Source organism: Dromiciops gliroides, chromosome 2 (genome assembly GCF_019393635.1).
Source record: "Dromiciops gliroides isolate mDroGli1 chromosome 2, mDroGli1.pri, whole genome shotgun sequence".
Classification (NCBI taxonomy): domain Eukaryota; kingdom Metazoa; phylum Chordata; class Mammalia; order Microbiotheria; family Microbiotheriidae; genus Dromiciops; species Dromiciops gliroides.
Window position 1 is genome coordinate 577,930,979 of NC_057862.1, and position 23,767 is coordinate 577,954,745.

General features: G+C 36.3%; 1 protein-coding gene across 1 annotated transcript; it reads left to right on the forward strand.

Moving 5' to 3' along the window:
• The first annotated feature begins 688 nt into the window (after window positions 1-688).
• On the forward strand, window positions 689-22,932 carry C1D (C1D nuclear receptor corepressor). The gene is made up of 5 exons (XM_043989616.1): window positions 689-751; window positions 15,871-16,012; window positions 16,726-16,792; window positions 17,192-17,247; window positions 19,737-22,932. Exons 2-5 carry the CDS (start codon window positions 15,872-15,874, stop codon window positions 19,899-19,901), a joined length of 429 nt encoding a protein of 142 aa, XP_043845551.1. The 5' UTR covers window positions 689-751; window position 15,871; the 3' UTR covers window positions 19,902-22,932.
• Window positions 22,933-23,767: the final 835 nt, after the last annotated feature.

Sequence of the window (23,767 nt, forward strand, 5' to 3'; positions counted from 1 at the left end):
ATTACCCTAGACCACTTGGATACTTATTATTGATATCATAACTAATAATGATGATGGTGACCATGCTAATAAATGTTGCAGAACAGTGCCTAATCTAATTAATGCATAATAAGGTCCTGCTTGGGGTCCCACTGTATCATAAGAGGGGGAAGTCTTGCATAGTGAATATCATGGGATAGTTCATCTTTTTACACCTCAAGTGGCACGAGTCCCCTTCCTATAGGATTCTGATCTAATTGGTCCCCTCATTTTACAGATGAGTTAAACCGAGACTGGGAAGTTCGGCGACTTGACAAAGGTCGCAGAGCTTTGCAAGTCGACGCCTCCACCTCCTGAGTGCCTCTGGGCACATTCCTGAACCTTCCCATGCCTCAGTTTCTTCATCTGCAAACTATGTTGGATTCGAAGGTCTGTTCCTGCTTTAAATCCTATGAGTATCGAGGTGACATCTTCGAGCCACCAGTTCTGCCAGCCCATCGGGAGAGGGGATGGCCTGGGATGGGATGAAATTTAAGGGTCTTGGGGGCGGGGCGCTGGGCGGGGATGGGGGGAGGAGGCCACGCCTAGCTTCCCAGGACCTGAATCTTTTCTTAGGCTCCAGAAGAGAAGAGAGGGACCAGGGATCGAGAGCTCGGCACTCGGCTGATCGTGCCTGCGCACCAGTCCCATTGCAGCTACTGGACCTGCGCGAGGTGGAGCTGACGTCATCGCGTCGTCGCCGGCTTCCTCGGAGGACCGAGTGCCAGACAAGGTGAGCTTTAGGCTGAGTGGTAGCTGTCTTTGCCCCGGAAGCGCGTAGCCCCGACGGGCACTTTCTTCCAACCTTCCCCCGCCTCTCCAGGCGTAGTCCTTAGGTCGTGGCCCACTCTCCATTACCCTCTTTTCCGGTCTCCCGCTCTTGGGACTGTGGGGCTGGCCCTGCTTGGGGGCGCTTCGGGCCCTCAGCTCGTTGTCCTCTCCGCTTTTTACTGGCTTTGCGTTGCCCGGCAGCGCCGCCTTCCGAGCCAGAAGGAAAATCCGCGGCTCTCGGGCAGGTTCCATCCTCCCCCTCCATTCCCCCACGTGGGGAGCCACTGTATCGAGGTCGCAGCGCGGCCAGGGGGAGGGAAACCCGCCAGTGTTGGGCTTGTTATCGGCACATGATGTCACGTGTCTGCACAGTCCGAGCTGGGAGCTTGAGGGCCTAAGCTCCCAGCGGAGCGAGACCTGGATTCGAGTTCCGCCTTTGGCGCCTACTCCCTGTGGGAACCAGGTCAAGGCTGGGATCTCAACTCAGTGCCCTGGGCAACTCATCCCAAGGCAAGGATGCTTAGCCTGGGGTTCGTGAACTTGAAGGGGGAAAAAATAACCGTTATCTGAAACTTATCATATGTGAATCGAATTACCATTAACTTGTGAATTAAATATGGTTTGGAGGAGGAAAGGGAATAAGCATACATTAAGTGCCTACTGTGTGCTAAGCACTGTGCTAAATATAATTTCATTTGGTTTGAGAAGTGGTCCGTGACACTTAAGAAGATTAGGAACTCTTGCTCTAAAATAGAAGAAAACCAATAGTAATAATAACGATAACACCTGGTATTTACGTAGTGCTAAGCACTTTACACGTATTGTATTTTATTCTCACAACAACCTTGGAAGGTGTTGTTGCTGTCACTGTCATCCCCATTTTGCAAATGAGGGTTTTGAAGGCTGAGAGGTTAAGTGAGTGTCTTGAGGAAGCATTTGAACTCTGGTCTTCAATGAAATCTATCACACTTAATCATTGGACTGCCTAGATACTTAGTATCACAGAACAGTGTCTAATCTGTTTTAGCAAAGGAAATATCCTTTCCCTTTGCAGATGGCATAGGTACGTCCCCGGTCGTTTCTTTTTTACGTTGGTGGTATATCCCAATGAGAGCAGTGTTTTGATGGTTTGGGAATCTTTTAAAAAATTAGAAAACGAGTCTTTTAAATCTTTCCTGTTTATTAACTTCAGTTCCTTTTGTGATTTAAACCGACTAAATGATTTCCTCTGGATGAGGCTTGTGGTTTTTTTGAGGTATGCTATGCAAAAATCCATTTAATTCCAATTCTGTGGATTTAAAGTGCAGTCTCTGTGATATGCATTGTGCTCCAAGTAACCATAATCAGTTTCTCCAAAATCAGTACCAAGTTTGGGGTGTTATTGGAGTAGCTCTCTCTATTTTATATATTTGATTACATACTTAACACTATACTGAAACCTGGAAGACGTCTCTAGTTCTGTTGATAATTACTTTGATAATGGGCAAGTCACTCAATTTCTCTGGGCCAGTCTCTCTCACTTATAATTAAAAACTCATTTTTATATGCACTTTGGAGCACAAAGCACTTTTTATAAAATGAGAGGCTTTTCCTTTATCATCTCCTTAGATTCCTTTCAGATCAGTGATTTATTTATTTGATTATGCTCTCACAATTGAGAACTTGATCATTTTCTCTTAAATTTATATTCATAGGTACCTACAGCTATCCAATGTGTTTTCACATATTTTTCTCAAATTTAATAGTATTTTTCACCATACCTTTCTCTCCCATTTCTCCATTTGAACAACAACATACTTGGCAGTGGACAGTTTTCTAAAAATGAAAGGGACCTGCGATTTCATAGGTATGGGGAATTCCCAGGTGAGGGCACTCCCTTCACCTCTGCAGGACATTTGTTCAGTCATGTCAAACTCTTTTTTTTTTTTTTTGGGAGTTCCTGCCCTGATGAAATCACTGGTCCAGAGAATCAAACAGAACCTTCAATCTCAAATAATAGGTATTGTTGAATAGCAAACTATGTTTATGCATTTGGGAGTGGAATGACTTGGAAAAATCTCTTGAGGGTATCAAACTCTCCTTAGAGGCTGAGATCTCTACTCTGGATTACCAAGGGAGGCTACTATTAAGTCTTAAGTAGTGGGATATACAGTTATTTAACCAACAGTATTTGTACATGAATAGTATTGGCAAAATGGAAAGACCACTGACTGATTGGTGGTCACAGGACCTGGGTTCAAATCCCATTTCTGACACAACTACTCTGTGAAGCCTAGTTTCTTCCAAGGATGTGCTGGAGTTGGCTCCAACCCCTTGAACCAAATGTTAATTTTTTTCCCCCGGGGCAATGAGGGTTAAGTGACTTGCCCAGGGTCACATAAGTGTCACGTGTCTGAGGCCGGATTTGAACTCAGCTACTCCTGAATCCAGGGCCAGTGCTTTATCCACTGCTCCACCTAGCTGCCCCCTCAAATGTTAAATTTTTAGTGAAGGCATTTATACCTCACAAATCAGTAAAGGCTACAAATCACGACCTGATTTTTTCATTGATTCTCTAGACTTAACAATGATGGAGAAAATGATAATAATAAGATTAAATTTAAAAATGTGTCCTGTGCACATAGGAGCAACTGGTGGTGGCTCAGGGGATAGATAGTATACTGGCCCTGCAGTCAGGAAGACAAGTTCAAATCAAGCCCCAAACATATAATAACAATTATAGGACCCTGGCTTCACTTAACCTCTGTTTGCTTCTGTTTTCTTAACTGTAAAATGAGAGTAATAGCTCCTACCTCTAGAAGTTGTTGTGAGAATCAAATGAGACAATATTTGTAAAAGTGTTTAGTATAATTCCTTTCACACAGTGGGCACTTAAATACTTATTTCCTTATCTCCTCTCCCTCAACTGGGTGCACTGGGTGGCCTCTAAGGCCCTTTTCTGCTCTAGAGCTAGGGTCCTACTATGAGCATATCATTTCATAATTTTCTGTAGATAGTATATATCATACAAATCATTCACCTTCTACTTTTAGAGAAGTAGAAAGAACTTAAATTTTGTTTTTAAATCTTTTTTTAAATTATGAATTTTAAGCTCCCCCCAAAGTCTTTCTATATACACACATAAAATGAAAGATATTCTGTAACAGAATCTTCCTTTCACACCACTTGCTTTTTAAAAAAGGTATATAATAGGGGCAGCTAGGTGGCACAGTGGATAGAGTACTGGCCCTGGAGTCAAGAGTACCTGAGTTCAAATCCGGCCTCAGACACTTAACACTTACTAGCTTCCTGGGCAAGTCATTTAACCCCAATTGCCTCACTTTTTAAAAAAAAGGTATATAATAATAAATTCTACACAAGACTTTTAACATTGTCTTGCTTGTATCTACTTCCTTCTCTTAGCATTTTAAAGAATCTATTCCATTGCCTTTTTTTCAGGGAGGGGGGAGGAGAGATAATTGAGATTTTTAAAATTGTTTTTCTTTACAGTGTTGTTTAAACCAGGGCTTCTTAAACTTTTCCCACTTGTGACCTCTTTTTGCCTGAGAAATTTTTATGCGACCCCCCCCAGTTTATAGGTATATAAAATAGGTATACAAATCAAACATTTACTAACAAATTCTTCGTGACTCCACATTCAGTTATGCGACCCTGTATGGGGGTCACAACCCACAGTTTAAGAAGCTTAGGTTTAAACTGTTCTGATTCTACTCACTTCATTCTTCATCAGTTCATAGTAACCCAGTATTTTTGAAATCTGTCCCTGATAATTTCTCATGGCACAATAATATTCTCTTACATTCATATATCACAATTTATCCATTCCCTAGTTTTCTGAGAGGCATTCTAAGTCCCCCTTCTTCCCTTAGGTCCTAATAATTTTAAGTTAAAAAATCTAAAATCCCCCTCCAGAATAAGAAAGTTTGGTTTTTTTATTGTGATAATTTCTTCCTTAGTATCATTCTCCCTCTTAGCCCTCTCCATCCCTGCTTATTTCCCTGTTTACTTTGATGTATATTGAAGTGGGGGGGGTGCTGGGGGGGGGCTAGCAGTGATTTGCAAAGTCATGGAGGAGGGAATCTGTAGATCTTGTGGGAGATGGCAGATAAATTAACTTGAGTTGGTTAGGGATTTGTCTTTGGAGAGAAGTTTCTCTTGGAAATGGAAGAGGCTTAATATAGAAATCTAAATAACCAAACTAAGGAATTTTGATTAGGAGAGGCATTAGGGAGCTCTTAAGCAAAGAAGTGAGATGTTGAAATGGCATTTGAGTAATATATTTTTCTGGCTTCTGTGTATGGAACATATTGAAATAAGGAAATAGTATACAAACAGTATACAAATAGTACATAAAACCTTATGAAGTATAATCAAGCAATGGGATGTTCCAGATAACTTGATGCTACAAAATACTTTATTATTATGTGAGAAATTGTGGAAGGTCTCTGATTTGTACACATACATTTTCTCTCTCTCTCTCTCTCTCACACACACACACACACACACACACACACACACACTCTATAGAGGTAGTTAGTACTTAAAATGGAACCACAAATTCATCTAAGGACTGATTATTAGTAAAATGTATTCCTTGAAATACTAACACTTAAAATATTGACCATTTTTGTTGGCAAGTTCTAAAACATTTTCTTACTTCCTTAAAACTGTACAAAATATAATTTAACCTTTTATTTGATGACTTAGGCTCATCATTATGAGCATTAATTACTGAGCTTATTGTATAACATATGGTTACTAAGATGTATTCAGGGACAGCTGCTCCTAAAAGAAATAGCACTATGTAGGGAAGTTAACTTTCTGGGTACTTTTTAATCCACTGAAAATATGACAAGAATTTTTAGTATCAATCCCTATTACTTTGGTGGAACTTTGTAGATTAGGACATCTTGTAGAAGACAAGGAAATCTGTAACATTCTTAAGATTTCATTGACAGTTTGGAATCAACTAGTTTCCCTTCCTTGAAAATGGCCTAGTGATGTAATTTTAAGCCAGTTGACCAGCACTTGAGTACCTTTTCCAGGGTAACCACCTTGGAAACATGTTGTGATTTGAGGCAGTTTGTAAGGGGCAACTAACTGCTGGTTGGTTTTATTTCCCCTCCCTCACCATTTCTTAAGGAGCTGTCTTTCTGAACCTAACTAACATCTTTGAAAAAGGAATGATTGAAAAACCATGTTTTAATGGAGGATTAGGGAATTGATAACTGGAAGACTTTTGGAGGATTTTTAAATGTTACAAACTCACCAACAGAGGCCATGTGATCTATGGTGCTGAAGGCCCTTTGGTCCAACCCCCTTATTTACAGATGAAGAACTGAGGCCCCTGGAGGTTAGTGATTGGCCCATGATCACTTTAGTGATTGGCCCATGATCACTTTGGTGTTGTTGTCTAGCATTCTTTCCATTGTTTCCCAGAGTAGGTAGAGAGCCAGGAAACTTGGGATTCATATATACCTAGACACTTAATTAGTTGTCTGATCTGGGTGGCACTTAGTCTCTCTGTGTTCTAGGCCAGGGCTTCTTAAATGTTTTCCCCTTGCGACCTCTTTTCACCTGAGAAATTTTTACATGACCCTGGGTATATAGGTATATAAAATAGGCATACATAACCTTTTATTTTTGCCAAATTTTTTTCGATCCCCACATTCAGTTACATAACCCCATATAGGGTTATGGATCCACAGTTTAAAAAAGCTTTGCTCTAGGCAGTTAAGACTAGAAGTTACAGAAGAGGTGCAGACCTACATTGGTGGTGGTAATAATAATAATAATAAGCTAGCATTTATTTGTATAGAGTCTTAAGGTTTGTGTATTGCTATAGTTATTTCATTTTATCCTCATAACAGCTCTGGAGGTAGATGTTTTGATTCCCGCTGCCCCCCCCCCCCCCCATTTTTCAGATGAAGAAACTGAAGCTGATGTTGGTTAAGTGACTTGCCTAGGATCCCACAACTACTTAGTGACTAAAGTGGGATTTGAATTGAGGTCATCTTGATTTGTGGTTCGTCCAGTTTGCTATCGATAATGCCACCTAACTGGGAGAGGGGATTTTCTCAAATGGCAGTTTTGTGTACCAGTGAAATCCTAGGGCTGGTTGCTACTCATCCTCACTTCCTTCTACCTTTCTGGGGATTACCTTTTTTCTCATATGATTCATATCAGTGTGACCCTAAATAATGATAGCTGGCATTTCTGTAGCATTTCACATTTAAGCTAACAAGAACTTGTTTCTTAAAAATGTTGACAACCATATTTCAATATAATTGGTTTCCTTTGTAATCCATTGTATTTTGTTTCTTGCATTTAAAAAAATCCTGAGGGCAACTAGGTAGCCCAGTGAATAAAGCACCAGCCCTGGATTCAGGAGGACTTGAGTTCAGATATGACCTCAAACTTGACACTTAACTAGCTGTGTGACCCTGGGCAAGTCATTTAATCCTCATTCTCCCCCCCCCCCCCACACACACACAAACACACCTGAGAAGAGTCCATGAGCTTCATGAAAATTACATTGGGGGGGCGGGGCAGCTAGGTGGTACAGTGGAGGATAAAGCACTGGCCCTGGATTCAGGAGTACCTGAGTTCAAATCTGGCCCCAGACACTTTGACACTTACTAGCTGTGTGATCCTGGGCAAGTCACTTAATCCCCATTGCCCTGCAAAAAAAAAAAATTACATTGGGGTCCTTGACACAGAAAGGTTAAGAAGTCCTGGTCAAGTCAGGAGATGGATGTTGAACCTGGATCTCCTGACCTTGCAAGGGCTCTTTCTGCTATATCAAAATGCCATTCATTTGACTGTTCTAATGTTCAGGCTGAGAAGATTGCCTCTTCATTTTTGCACTTGTTGAAACAATTTTAACAGCTCACTAGTTGCATCAGACATATGTGTAGTTCCAGTTCCCTCTTGAGTCTGTTTAAATAAATTCTTAATACAATTGAGAAGAAAAATTCTGATTGAGAAATAACCAAACCCAAAGTGACTAAAGGGCATTCAAGTTATGGCACAGTAAGATCCTGTTGTTTCTGTAGCAAGTTTTAAAAACAGTTACATGAGGCCATTACATTTGGGATTTGATGGCAGTTTTGTGAATAGGTTGAAAGGGTGATTGCCTAAAGACTGGAGTTGGGGTTTATCTGTAAGATACTTTACACTTAATGTCATTTTCACAGTAGGCATGCAAAGGATGTAACTTTGCACTCCATTTTTTTACTCTGGCAAACAGGTTTGTGAAAGTGCTGCTAGTATGCCTGCAGCACCTTGCAGTCTGTTACTGTTCTGGCTTTACTGAACTTAGAGGTTGTCCTGTTTGGGCATAAAGGTGCTGTGGTTTCCTCATCAGGGAGGAGTATTGAAAATAAGAATTGAAAGTCACCACATAGGTGATATTCGGGATGAGGATATTTTCTTCTTCTCCTCCTCCTTTCTTTCTTCTTTGTGGGGTAATGAGGGTTAAATGACTTGCCCAGGGTCACACATCTAGTAAGTGTCAAGTGTCTGAGGCTGGATTTGAATTCAGATCTTCCTAAGTCCAGGGCTGGTGCTTGGGGGGGGGGCTGGGCAATGGGGGTTAAGTGACTTGCCCAGGGTCACACAGCTAGTAAGTGTCAAGTGTCTGAGGCCGGATTTGAACTCAGGTACTCCTGAATCCAGGGCCGGTGCTTTATCCACTGTGCCACCTAGCTGCCCCTGCTGGTGCTTATTTTCAATCAAGAAGTGGTAACTAGTTTAATATACTCTTGGTCTGTTCAATTTTGTCTCTTCAATTTCAGTGAATATTTCTTTTACATACAAAACCAAAATTTCCCTAAAGAATCCTCAGTAATTTTAATGTGTGGAGCCCCTTGCCAAGAACTTTCTTTAAGCTTTTAAAAAAAGGTGTTTCAATAGTAATAATACTTAGTAATTTGTGATGAAACACTACTTTCTGTGATATATAATTACTTTGGTAATTGAGTGATAATTAGAAGAACGGACATTTTAAATAATGTTTAATGGTTACAAAACACTTTATATAATTAACCCGGTGGTAGCTGATACAAGTCAAATGAGTATCCCCATTTTACAGATTAGAAGAGTAAGGATTGGGGGTTAAGCAATTTGCCTAAGGTTACACATCAGAAAAGGGGTCTTCCGGTTTGGGGGCATCTCCCCCTACACACACTATCCCCTGCTAAGCAGGCTTAGACAGCTTTCTTTTTCTGTATTAGAAATTTATTTTAAGAGGTTTTGTTTTAAGGATACTTCATTTGTAATTAGACTTGCTTATCCAATGCAGCAGGAATTTGAGAACTAAAGTAATCTATATACAAATTGTCTATTTCTTGGTTTATCCACAGTAGATTTTTAATCCTAGCTGCTTTTGTTCTATAACCCTACATGCATTTAATTTATCTTCCTTTGCTATAGGTTGATGTGTATTTGAGAATACAGACTAATTCTTAACATTGTGTTAAAAACCAAAAATTCGGAAGATAAATCCATTGAGGGAGAGATCTATTTAGGTGAGCCAAAAGCGAATGAAAGTTATATTTGGATTCTGTAGACCAGGGATTGACAAACTATAGCCTGAGGGCCAGATCCATTCTTAGTTCTCAGACCTGACAAATACAGGTGGTAAATTGGGCTGTAGTTTACTGCTGTATGCCGCTATGCCCTTCTATTAGTGTAGGTAATTGAGAATTAATTATACAGTTAAAGAATTTTAGGGCAGGACGAGGTTTTAGAGATCATCTAGACCAGGGGTTCTTAATATTTTTCATGTCATGGACCCTTTTTGCAATCTGGTGAAGCCTACGGACCCCTTCTCAGAATCATATTTTTTAAAAAATAGGACTGAAAAACAACCCATAATATTGACACATTAAAACAAACCCCTGGTCAAAAGACATCAATATTGTTATATAGGAAATGTATCAACCTACTTAGGTTTTTAATAAAATCATTGTAAACTTAATAACTATCAACAAAGCTAAATAATCCACCATGGACAATAAAGAATAAAAGTTTACAGAAATTTCTTAGTATTTAATAGAGTAGAACCATATATTTTTTTTACTAGATCTGTGATTTCATTGATATTGAACAGAAGTGTCACTAACTTCTGAAACTATATTAAAATATAATAGAGAAGTGTTTAACAAAATAAATTTTAAAATACATTACAAAATAGATGATGTTAATTTGAGGTTCTCCATCTCAATATGTCATCAGAAATTTGACACCCCTGGTGCAGGGAACTTCTTCTCAAAGAGGAGATTGTTTCTAATAATTCAGATTAGTATTTACTCTGCAACTTGTTTCTTCTTTGAGATAACATTGTTCCTTATTATACAACATTCTGTTGCAGTTTTTGCGTTTTGTTCTTTCCACTTAACATTGTTGTAGTCATTGTGTTATGCTGTTTGATTCTCTTTACTTTGCATTAATTCATGTTTCCCATGCTTATCTCTTACTTTCATCATTTCTTAAACAGTAATATTATACACATGTACTACTTTTAAAAAGCCATTTGACAATGGATAGGCATTTGTTTTGTCCCAGAGGCATCTCAAACTCAGCAGGTCTGGAATTGAACTTACTATCTTTCTAAACCCACTACTTTCCCAAACTTCCCTGTTACTGTCAATGGCATCCCCATCTTGCCAGTTACTCTTATTCACAACTATGACTCTTTACTCTCACTCACCCCATATATAGTCAATTGTCAAATATTGTTATTTCTTTGTTCACAGCATCTCTCCCGTGTGTCCCCTCCTCTCTACCCACATAGTCACCATTCTGCTTTAGGTCCTCATCTCCTCTACCCTGAACAATTAGAATAACCCTACCTCAGGCCTTTCTCCAGTGCATTTCATCCTTTACTACTACTAAAGTGATTTTCCTAAAGGGTAGGTCTGATCATGCTGCCCCTTCCACTCAGTGAAATTCAGTAGCTCTTCATGGCCTCTTCTATTTGACATTTAATGTTTTTCACAGTGTGTCCGGCCTCTTCCTACCTTTCTGAACCTCTTCTACTTTACTCTGCCCTTTGAGCTCTTTGATTCGACTATACTGACTTGTTATTTTGCCCATATGATGCTCTATCTCTAGGGTCCAAGGTTGGTATGTATTCCCTCTACCCCTCTGCCTTTGGAATCTCTTATTTCCTTTAAGACTCAGCTCAAATGCCACCTTCATGAAACTATTTTTGACTTCAAATCTGGGCTCAGATACTTCTTAGCAGGATGAACTCTGGGCAATTCACTTAACCTCTATTTGCCTCAGTTTATTCATCTATGAAATGGAGGTTATAATAGCACCTACTTCCCAAGGTTGTCATGAGGATAAAATTAGATAATTTTTGTAAAGGTCTCTCTATATGCTAGCTATTATTATTAGCATATCCCCATCCCAAACTATTTGATATTCACTTTTTAAGTATTCTGTCCTTGAATGTGTACAATTTCTCGCATTAGAAAGTAAGCTCTCTGAGGACAGGGACTGTTTCACTTTTGGTTTTGTATCCCCAGCACTCAGCATAGTGTCTGGCATATAGTAAACACTTCATAAGTGCTTGTTGATTGATTTAAAATTTTTAGCTATTTCAAAACTTAAACTTATTTTAAAACTTAAATTTTCTTTTTTAAAATTATGAACTTAAAACATCAATGGTCTTGAACACTTCAGTATACAAAAAATGGAAAAAGGCGATTGTATGTGAAACTCTGAACTTGTTACATAGTTAAAAAATATATTTATATAGATTCACTTTAACACTGTAGTAACAAAACTTCCCTTCTCTTTCCTCTTTCAGTTTCCTTCTGCTCTCTTCTATGTGTTTTTATAATATTTTGTTGATAAGTCTTGCTTTTGGGGGGGGTCATCATTATCACCATTCACAAATCTTCTCCCTTAAGTGTTAGAAAGCAAAGGAAACCCACACATTGGTTTTCTATTAAATTCTCTGCCCTTACTCCCTGACCTCTCTTCCAAGAGGTAGGATGCATGCTTCATCAGTATTTTGATATTTATCATTTCTTAAGGCATGGCAATATCTATTACATTTATGTTCCACAGTTTGTTTAGCCATTGATGCTCAGAATCACACAGTGAGTAAGTAATAGAGGCAGGATTTTAATCCAGATCCTCTGGCTCCAAAGAGAATTCTTTTCCATTTACCAGCATCAAGAAGATCTGGGTTCAGATCCTGTCTTTTACACTTATTAGTTGTGTGACTTACTGATCAAGTAACTTAATCTATCTGAACCTCAGTTTCCTCGTGTGTAGAATTGGGTTGGTAATATCTATAGGACCTGCCCAACATGATTGTTGTGATGCTCAAATGAAATAACAAATGTAAAATATTTATATCACCAGTCCAGAGACCAACAAAAAACATTCCATGGTACCCTGGTTACTTCATATTGCAGATAGGTATTTGTAAAAAGACCACCATGATAATATTTCAGCTTATGTTGTAGAAGTAGAGAAATTCTACAAAAACCTCCAAATTAAATAGTCACCATAACTTTGGAGGGCTCAGACACCATCTAGTCATCTGAACTCTGCCCAGGGTTTCTTCTCCATCCTCTCCCCTCTACCTCATGGGAGGGAATATTAACATTCTTGTCAGAATTACTGTGCAACAAATAAATAGAAAAAAATTTGTTACTACCTTGTTAAATTTAATATATGCATTTTAATGTATACATTAAAAACAAACTCGATGTTTACTGTTTCATACATAATTGTTTCATTTTTATGTTGAAATTTTTTCTGTTGATGTTCATAATTTAAAAAAAAACTTTGACCTTATTGCACACAAGATTATCAGGAGAACATCAACAATTTATAACCCATGTACTTAATCAATCTGTGTACTGAGGCTTTTATTTATTTGTCTTTAACATTTAAAAAAATTTTTTTTGAGTTCCAAATTCTCTCCCACCCCTTACCTACCCATTAAAAAGGCAAGCGATATATCAGTTATACATCTTGAGTCATATAAACCATTTCTATATTACCTAGGCTGCGGGGAAAAAAAAGGCCAATTAAAAGTAAGACACATAAAGAAAGTGAAAAAGGTATCTTAACCTGCACTATGCTGAGGGCTTCTTGAAATGGGCAGGAGAATGGAACAGGAACACTTTCACAAAGTGGTATTCTCCCTTTTTATCATTGAGTGACAGGTGTAGTAAAGACAATTCTGTTTTTTTTTATTACTATTTTTTGATTAGATGGAATAAAAAAAAAAACACCCAAAATTGTGCTTTAAAGGTGTCTCCCATGCACAAGTCAAAATTACATAAGATTTCTGGAAAGTTGTAACAACAGAGGTAATCTTGTTTGACACACTAATACCAAGCAAGAGATAAAAGGGGCTAATAGATGCTTGCCTTACTTGTTTACTAATGTTTTGAAGGTGATTCTGCCCAGTCTAAGTCAAGGAGGCATTCACTAGATAAAGGAGGTCTTCTATGTAGGTGGTCCTATTTTGGATGAACGTTCTGCTAAATTGAACTAAACCACACAATACTGCTGAACCTCCTAAAAGATACATATTTGCTCTAAAGAGTTTGGCCCACCTGTCCACAGAAGAAAAACCAAGTAGAACCATAATTGTCCAGACTATGATATGGTCTTTTAGCTATTCTCCAAGTATGGTTTGAAGACCTCTGGGGCCCCTGAGCTCCTTTCAGGGTACCTACAAGGTTAAAAATATTTTCATAATAATACAAAGCTGTTTTAATTTTGAACACAGTAAATACTGATTGCTATAACCCACATGACCCAAAGCTCTGGGAAGGTCCTCAATTTTTAAGAGCACAAAGAATCCTGATAACAAATAGTCTGAGAACCATTGTTCTATTCAAATATAAAATCTTCTTTTCACTTAAAGCCTTTCTTTCCAATCTTCTTGCACCTTATTCTTGCAATGGACCATGTGATCCAGTGATACTAGCCTCCTTCCTATTCATTACAACATTCTATTTCTGAACTTTATATTTGTCACTGGAATTTGCTCTCTCATCTCTTTTCTGGCTTTCCTGGCTTCTTTCAAGTCCCAGCTAAAACCCCACCTACAAGAAGCCTTTCCTGATCCTCTTAATGCCTTCCCTTGATTAGTTATCTCCATTTTATCTTGTATATGGTTTGTTCATATGTACTCGTTTGCATGTTATCTTTAAGCTTTTTGAGAGTAGGGGCTATTGAGGGGAGGAAATGCTTTCTTTTTCATCCACAGCACAGTGCCTGGCATATTTTAGGTGCTTATAATAAATGCTCTTTGACCCGCAATAAGATAGACCCTATATAGAGTTGGTGTGTGTGTGTGTGTGTGTGTGTGTGTGTGTGTGTGTGTGTGTGTGTGTGTGTGTACGTACATATACCTATACCTAGGTAATGATTAGTATGAATAACGAATTCCTCAGAAGTGACTGAATTACTTTCATTTGCACTGCTTATTTCCATTAGGTTGGAACTAGTTGCCATATTTTGCATATTTATAATTTTGAATAGTACAGTGGACAAACAGAATTGATCAGGAGAAAGAGGAGACTGGATCGCTTTGGGGAAATTGCTGTTTTCTTTTAATGACCCCAGGCTACTCCCTGAAACCGAAGTCTTTTTAATACCAACATTCTAGGAATGTGGAATTCCAAGTGATGGGGTAGCCTCCCAAAGAGTTGAAGTTGAAGATGACCCAAAGTGTAGTTGAGAGGTTCTTGGTGGGTGTGGACAGGCTTCATAAAAAATTATGAAAGAGAAACTGTGTAAAAGTGTCAGTAAAGAAAAGTGTGATTGAAAAAGATGGGCTTTTCTTGTGAGAATGAGGGATAACTGATATGTGTTCTCTTGATTTCCTTGTTATAAACAGATGTCAGGAGAACTCAAGGAAGTCTAGCACACTGGACATTGGGTGGGGCTCTCTGTGGAAAACATGGGGGAGGGGGACATGAACTATGATCTGCATTGTTGAAGAAAATACTTATCTCAGTGAGTTCACAAATGCAGTGGAGCAGTATTGGAGTATTAAAATGTAAAGGAGGAAAGAGTAGGTAGACAAAATTGTGCCTTAGCTTGAAAGATAGTTCTGCACTGCATTTCAGCCAACCTCCCCACTTTTAATGTTTTATATGTGGCAACAAGGTGGCGCAGTGGATAGAGTGCCAGGCCTGGAGTCAGGGGGACTCATCTACCTGAGTTCAAATGTGGCCTCAGATACATAATAGCTGTGTGACCCTGAGCAAGTCACTTCAATCCTGTTTGCCTCAATTTCCTCATCTGTAAAATGAGCTGGAGAAGGAAATGGCAAACCACTCCAATAATATATTTGCTCTAAAGAGTTTGGCCCACCTGTCCACAGAAGAAAAACCAAGTAGAACCATAATTGGAAATAATATATCTGTCAAGAAAACCCCAGAAGGGTTGTGAAGAGTTGGACATGATTGAACAACAACAATGTGATTTATGGCAATTCTAAATTTTTTTAGATAAATTTTTAAATAGACTTAAAGTGCCTATGTAATTGGACTTGAACAGCAATTTATAGGATTTATTTGAAGCATTTCAGATATCAGTTTTCTGATTTCTCTTATCAGTTTAATCCAAGATTTTTATGGGTTTTTACCTAGACATTAAAGCATATATTTTTGTTATGTCTGCATTTAAATGACATGTGATCTAATTACTAATTCAGGTATTGTCTCCTGCTATGAGACTGATTGACTTAGTCTTTTACTTCTATAGAGTTTTAAGAGTTCCAGAATTTTTACCATTTTTTTTCTCTTGCTAGTCACATCTTTAGAGCTTCAGCAATGTATTAGTGGAATGTACATTGGGGAATTGAACTCTAACCTTTGTTTTTAAAGTATTATCTGCTTTTCTCTAGGATTGTGTTGTAAAAAGACATCTCTGGTAGTTTGATTAATTGCTTTTCAGCTAGTTTTAAATTTTCTGAACATATCTAGAATTCTTTTTGCAAGACTGATAAAATAATTTTTAGATAGAAGAGCAAGTACATAAGATTTCATTAAGTGATATATACAAATAATTTTTATGTATCTTTCCATTTAGCATGGCAGAAGAAGATACTAGTGGAGAAGACTATCCAACAGAAATTCATGACTATCTGTCAGCGTTTGAGAATTCCCTTTGTTCTGTGGATGAAATGCTAAAGACCATGATGTCAGTTTCTAGAAATGAGTTATTACAAAAGGTAAAAAATAAAATAAAACATCTCTCCTTAATTGATGTGTTTATTGGTAGAAGTTAAAATCTAAATACATCATCTGAACAAGTTACTGTATGAGAAAAAAAATAGCTCAATGACATACTTTCATAGCCAAATTCTGTATAGTTTATAGGAAAGAAAAATTCCCCAAGTTTTATTATAAATATATATCTTAGCTGTAAACTTTATTTTTTGGTGGTTGGGTTATGAGAAGTAGTGATCATAACATTCTTTTTGACAGAATCCATCTTTGAGCTTTTAAGTAGTGGAATGATGTTATCAGAGTTTCTGGAAATCCTATAGGACAAAAACAATAAATTGATTTTGACAGGCCCAAACAAATTTCATTATGTTTCTCTGTCTTTGGTACAGCCTAAGTATTTCAGCCTGCTTCTCATACATAAATACATCATGTACAGTGTTTATATTGATGAATTACTTTTGACATACAAAGCCCAGATCATAACTTCAAAAATTAAAATAATTGAAAATATTTTTTCTTGCATTTGTACACATTTTCTTTGTCTAAATAAAAATGTCATTGTGAAGTGAAAATTTGTTGTAAAAATAGATAAGCAAAATGTTTCTTTTTCTCAGATAGTTTCCAGATCAGTTACTGGATTATAGGACATATTTTATTGATACTTGATAACATTTAAAATGCTATCTGATTGACCTAAAACTTTATTTTTTAATAGTTGGACCCACTTGAACAGGCCAAGTTGGACTTAGTTTCTGCTTATACGTTGAATTCAATGTTTTGGGGTAAGTAGACTAATATAGTTGAGTTGGTCTGAGGGCAAACTTTAAGGTTAATTTTGACAGTTTCAATTCATTCAAGATTTTTAATAAATAATTGCTTTTGTCTTTTAAAGTCAGGATGAGCCAAAATTAATTTATTATTGCATGTATGCTAAATAATTTGAGATATAAATTTCTGTGATTTTTGTTTTCCTTAATTTATTTGATTGCAGTACTTTCAAGTTATATACAGATTATTTTCACAGAGCACAGAATTTGAGTTGGAAGGGACCCCAGCAGTACTTTAATCCAATCCTTACATGGAAGGAATCACCATTATAAAATATCCAATCACTGGGTATTTCGTTTTTAAATTATACTTTTTAAAAATTATCATTAAATGTCTCTCATTTTCTCTGACAGTTTACTTGGCCACTCAAGGAGTTAATCCCAAGGAACATCCAGTAAAGCAGGAAATAGTAAGCTTTTGTTTCACATGTTTTTGCTTTATTTGCTACATTGTACATTTGTGCATAGGATGATTATCTGTGTAGGTATAATTTGATTATTTTAAAAAGTTGCAGTACCTTTGTATCACAGTATCATTTATGAAAAGCAGAATTGTCTCAGTTTTCTGAAATTATATAAGCAAATGAGGTAATTATGATTTTACCTTAGTTTTCCTTATTTTAACCTCTTAAGTGAAAACGAGATTGAGAACAATTGTGATTTCCAGATTTAAATCGGTTGGGAAAATGTTCCAATTTTAGCAATTATTCATAATGTATATAGCATTTTCCCCACAGAATTTTGAAATCCTTACCATCTCCTAAGCAGTTTTTTAAAAAGCCCCAAAGTCTTACACAATTCTAAAAAGTATATTCCAGTTGATTTACTAGCCAAGCCGGGAAAGTTCCTCCCCCACCCACCTTTTCAATTCCTCCATTAATTCATTTTCTCAGCAGTAAAGAATCCAGTTCAGCAACAAAGCTAAAAGCTTTTTTGGCACCAGTTGTATGTGTACTGTCCAGTAATTCTGCATTAGTGACATATTTACAACCTATAATAAATCTTTTAGGTTTGTCTTTGTATTCCATTTAGATGCATAAGTACAGTATATAAGGTCTAGTATCTTAGAATTTCTGCTGACTTCAAAAATCAAATCAAATCATTCAGTTTGAAGAAAAATTAGAAATCAAACTTTGTTTGCCTTTTTGACTTCCCTTTATAAATAAGAATGTCAGGATAATCAATATATATATTAATCTATTATTTCTATATACGCGTACTATACACACACACACACACACACAACTAAAGTATATAAGACAAACCAATGTTACCTCCAAGAAAAATGTGGTCATCTGTATTAAGTTCAGTTGTATAGCACATTTTTGTCATCAGTTTTTAAAAATTGAGTAAACCAGATTGCTTTCTTTTTGTCTTAATGGATGAAGCAGAACATATTTCCAGTCTCAAGGTTCTTGGTTCAGATTTTCTTTGATTTTAAATTTAGCAATTGTGAGAAATCATGAAACTAAAGAGTACAGAGGAACGTGACTTTCAAATTGAACAACAGGAGTTTATTCTGTCTAGTTCTCCAAGGAAAAGGATCATGTTTCTTTGTGATATGTACTTTACAACTATCCAAGTAAATGACTGAATCTCCCTCTTCCTTCTTTGTTTTTTGGGTCATTTAATGTTCTGTACCTTTAATGAGGAAAGGGCAGTCAAAAAAGTCATTCTTTCAGTTTTACAGCCCTGTATTTTATAGGCATGTTGTGGTTACTTTGATAAGTTTGACGCAGTGTACTTTTAGACACCATCATTCATTTACTGTCATCTTGGGGTTTTTTGCTCATCAGTGCCATTTTTTCCAACTGATATATAAAGCAACCCTTTATTCTGATTAGCAGTCATACCAGTATGAATAGCATACTGTATAGCAACATAGTGTGTTTCTCACCTTGTAAAATCTACCTGCTTGGAAAGCATATTTCATTGGAGAATTTTATTCTTTATTTATTTAACAAATCTAACAAAGCACTTTGCTAGGCACTGAGGAGATAAAAGTTGAATGAAATGGTCTCAGGCCCCAAGATGCTTATAGTATAGAAAGATTAATGTGCAGACAGATGTAGTACAGTTTAGTGTGCTAAATATATGAAGTATAAGACAAGTGCTGTGAGGATTTGTTAATCACATTTCATATGTTAATCATTTATAAAACAACACTGAAAGTCAAACATTTGCATATGTTTGGGAATTGGGGAGTGGGAAGGAACATGTGTTCATTGAATGTAGTCTACTATTACACCCCCAATTTTTTATTTGCATAATATCTACTTTAATTGTGATTATAATAGGAAATATATACAGAGAGTTGAGGGTTCTGGCAGAAGCAAGTGTGTTATTAAGAAAAGGCTGGGAAGCCTTCTGGTCTTGTTTTGGCTAGTGACCTGCGAGGTTACTTCTGGTTTATCTGGGCTTCAGATTTCTGTCTATAAAATAGGAAGGTGTCAGGAGATAGCCTAGATGATCTTGAAGATCTTTCCTAATTTTAAGATTCCATAATTCATGTATTTTATTTGGAGAGAGACATTGATACTGGAAAGAGTCTAGATTTGGAGTGAGGAGATCTGGGTTCAGTTACCTAAGTCTGAAAAATGGGTATGATTATATTTGTACTAGTGCCTTCACAGAATTATTTTGAGGAAATAATTTTATGAACCTTAAAGTGCTTTATAAAATGTTAGTTATTATTTGGGGAAAATCTAGACAGGAAATAATTTCATAGATTATGGCTGCAACCAGAACTCTGATTTGAGGGTATTAGCGTAATTTTCAAAGACATTCTTTACTTAGACCTTCACTTAATATAATTTTGGAGTATGTTCTGATAGAGGATATTGCAATAAAACTAGTGATGATAAATATTTTAGTAATACCAATTGTTATTATTTTACAGGATAGAATAAGAATATATATGAACAGAGTCAAAGAAATTACAGACAAGAAAACAGCTGCCAAACTGGATAAAGGAGCTGCTTCAAGATTTGTAAGAAATGCTCTCTGGGAAGCCAAAACAGAAACAGGATCAAAGTCTTCAAATAAAAGAAAAAGGAAAAAGTGAATTTTTGGTTTTGTTTGGTGAATATTCTGAAGTATATATAATACTTAACTTTTGGCCCCATCCCTTCAAAAATTGGTAGAAAATGGAAGAAGATTGTATTGAATTTCAACTGGAGAAACTAGGTTTGTGTTGGTATGTTTTTCCTTGAAATTTGTTACATAATGTGTCTTCCCCCCAATATTTTAATTGATTTTTCTAGCTCTTAAAATTTGAAATTTCATATCCATATTTTGCTAAGTACTAACCTGTAAATTATTACATTTCAGCTTATTGTTTTTATAAACATATTTGCTATTATAATGCTGTTATGAATTATAAATTCTGCAAGTGAAATTCAGTGTTATTAGTACATCTGTTTCCAGTATATTGTGTTTAAAAAAAGGATGAAGTGATTAAACATTTCTTTATAGTACAATTATTATGGTTATGCTTTTTTTGTTTCTATAAACCAGTGATCTTTTAAAAATAAAGACTTGAAATATACTATTAAAACTTAAAGGGTCATATATAGCTTATGACTACAACATCCATTTTAAAATGTTGGAAATGTTATTGAAATAAGAGGTTTCATACTGAGGACTGGATTTTGAGTAAAGAATCACAGATTCTTTGACCTGGAAACATCCCAGATGTCATCTACTTTCAACATGCTCATTTTACCAATGAGGAAACTGCATCTCAGAAGTGACTTGTTGCCATTCCTAAAAGCTAGGGATGTTATCTTTATGATTTTAATGAGTTTTTCGAGTAAGTTTTTTTCAGATGATTCATTTAAGATAGTCATCTTATTCATAGAAATTGTGCTCCAGAGGTTCCTGTGAATAGATAACCATACTTATTTGTTCTTGATTCAAAATACAGCTATTCAATCTCTCCTTTTTTTTTTTAAGTACTTTTTCTATTCTTCCAGTTAAGTTTTTTAAGGTGTTACATTATGGTAATGGTTGTAAGTGTCTGTAAGGCAGAATCCAAACAGAGAGCTTATAGCATCCTTATAATTTGTCTCATTTTGGTGGAACATTTATTAATGATAGTTCTGTATTGAACTTTTCAATATCTCATGAACTTTAAGCCCATGAACTTTGACTGTATATTTCCAATTAATGCAAATGTAAAAAACCCATGCCATCACATACAGGAATGCCAAGAACAGTAAAATACTTTAATTTTTGAGAAAGAAGATGATATGATTTCTGTGTGATTAATTCTCCATATGTAACCTTGAATAAATGGATTTCTTGATTTATAGAAACAGATATTGGAAATGGTCTTAAAATGTAATGGATTTTGTAAAGCATTTTGGGCTCTTTCTGTGACACGTGATGAGGAAAGCATTGATGGAGGCACAAATTCTGTTCTGGCTATAATGTCAGATAATTTGAAGAGTGGAAGAACATTTATAACTACTGCATACTCCACCTGCAGCCTCTCAAATAAAATTATTTTCTTTAAAATAATTTTGTGATAATAATTATTATTATAAGATTAAATGCAGCATGCATAGTTTTGTGTTGTCTTTAGCTGTTACCTAGTGGTTATTTCTGAATATTTCCTACTTTTATAAAGGCTGGAAAAATAAAGGAAATTATTTGTCATACATGAAGTCGAAGTAAATATTTATACAAACTCTTAGTTTTTTTTTAAACTCTGCCCTCCCTTTTTTTATATCATACTTATTTCCTGATCTACCCTGAACTATATTTGAATCCACCTTGTTACAAAGAAATGAACTTAAGCAAAACTGACAGAGCAGCCACATCTGACACTGTATGAGCATTCTGTTCTCTTTGCTGTCTCTCACTGAGAGGAGGAATGTATTTTTTACCTCTTCCTCCAAAACCAAGGTTATTCATTGCAATTAATCTGAATTCAGCTACCCTTTTAATGTCATTTTCATGTACATCATTGTAATCATTGTATATGTTATCTTTTATGATGTAAAATTATTCCATTATATTCATATATTACATAGTTCTTCCATTCTCTACTTGATGGGTACTCACTTTATTTCCAGTTTCTGTTACCATAAAGAGGGTTGCTATTAATAGTTTCTAATATGTGGGGCCTTTTTTTTCCACTAATAGTTGACCTTGAAATATATGCCGACTGTAGAAATTGCTGGTTCAAAAGGTCCCTTTTTTTTTTTCCTATATATTTTCAAGTTTTTTTGAAAAACAGTTGGGCCAATTCACAGTTCCACTAAGTGTATTAGCGTTCCTATCATTTCATAGCCTCTCCTACACTGACTTTCTGCCTTTATCATCTTTGCCATTTGGATTGTTGTGAAATGAAATCTGAATTTTAATTTTAATTTCTCCCAGTGACTTAGAACATTTTTCATGTGGTTGTTGGTCATTTACATTTCTTTTGAAAATGATTTGTACCTCTCCCCACTTACTTGGAAAAACTGTTGCTATTTTTAAATGGAAACATTGTAGCACTGGTAGTTTGGAAAACATTAAATAAATAGTTATTAGATGAATTATCAGTATTTTTAATAATGAAAAAGAAAAGCATTCTACATATTTTCCATTTGTTTTTATGACTCACTGGATATTTGTTGTAGAGGGGTGTGTGTGTGTGTGTATTGATATTACATATCTATATGTACACCTCGGTTTGCCAGCAGTCTGTTATTCAGTTGGTGAGAGAACTCTGTTCATCAGCCAGATTATATATTACTTAGTAGTTAAGTTTTAGGGAGGTGTCTGTAGTTCAGAGAAATTAAATGACACTTGCCCATGGTCACATAGCTAGTTTTAAATGTGGAATTTGAATCCATGGCTTCTTGAATCCAAGTATGTCATACTCACCTTGCATGTATGTATGTATATACAAATATGCACACACATGAAAATATTGCACATGCCAAATGCTTTAATACAAGTGTTTGCTGTATCAATTAAGAAAATTTCTACATTTACCGCCATACAACTGCTTATTAGACATTTCCAACTGGGTGTCCCCAAGACATCTCAAACTCAGCATATCCAAAATGGAACTTATTATGTTGTCCCCGAAAATAAACCATTTCTGAATTTTCCTATTATCATTGGGTGCTCCTTATGCTCTTAGCATATATCTAATCAGGTGCAAAGTCCTGTCGTTTTTATTTTGTAAGATCTCCCTCCACTCACATAGCCACCTCCCAAGGCATGTAAGTGTGGTTCAGTGGTAGGTTCCAGTTGTATCAGACTCTCTGTGACCCCATTTGGGGTTTTCTTGGCAAAGATTCTGGAGTGGTTTGCCATTTCCTTCTCGAGTTCATTTTATAGATGAGGAAACTGAAGCAAACAGGGTTGTGACTTGCCCAGGGTCACATAGCTAGTAAGTGTTTGAGGCCAGATTAAAACTCACTAAGCTGAATCTTCCTGACTCTAAGCCCAGTGCTCTAACCACTTTACCACACATAGTTGGATCCAGATTTATATCTAGCCTCAGACATTTATTTAGCTGTGTGATCCTGGGCAAGTCTATTAGTCTCTCATAGCTTCAGTTTCCTCATCTGGGTTGTTAAAAGGATCGAATAAGATAACATATAAAAACTTTGCAAACTTGAAAGTGCTAAGTGCTATTACTATTTTAAAATTTCAGGTACTCATCACTTCTTACCTAAACTTTTGTAATAGCCTGTTTTTTTCTTCCTGCTTCATATTTCTCCTTACTACAATGCATCATCCTCCACAAAACCACCAAAGTGGTCTGACCTCTCCACCGTGACCCATGCTATCAAACTACAATACCTTCCTAATATTACCTTTAGAAAATAAAATAACCCCCAGTGTTACCTAGTATCTGTATTGAAAGTACCTCTATGTATACATTTATACACATACATACTTACACACATAATACCTAAGCAGTGT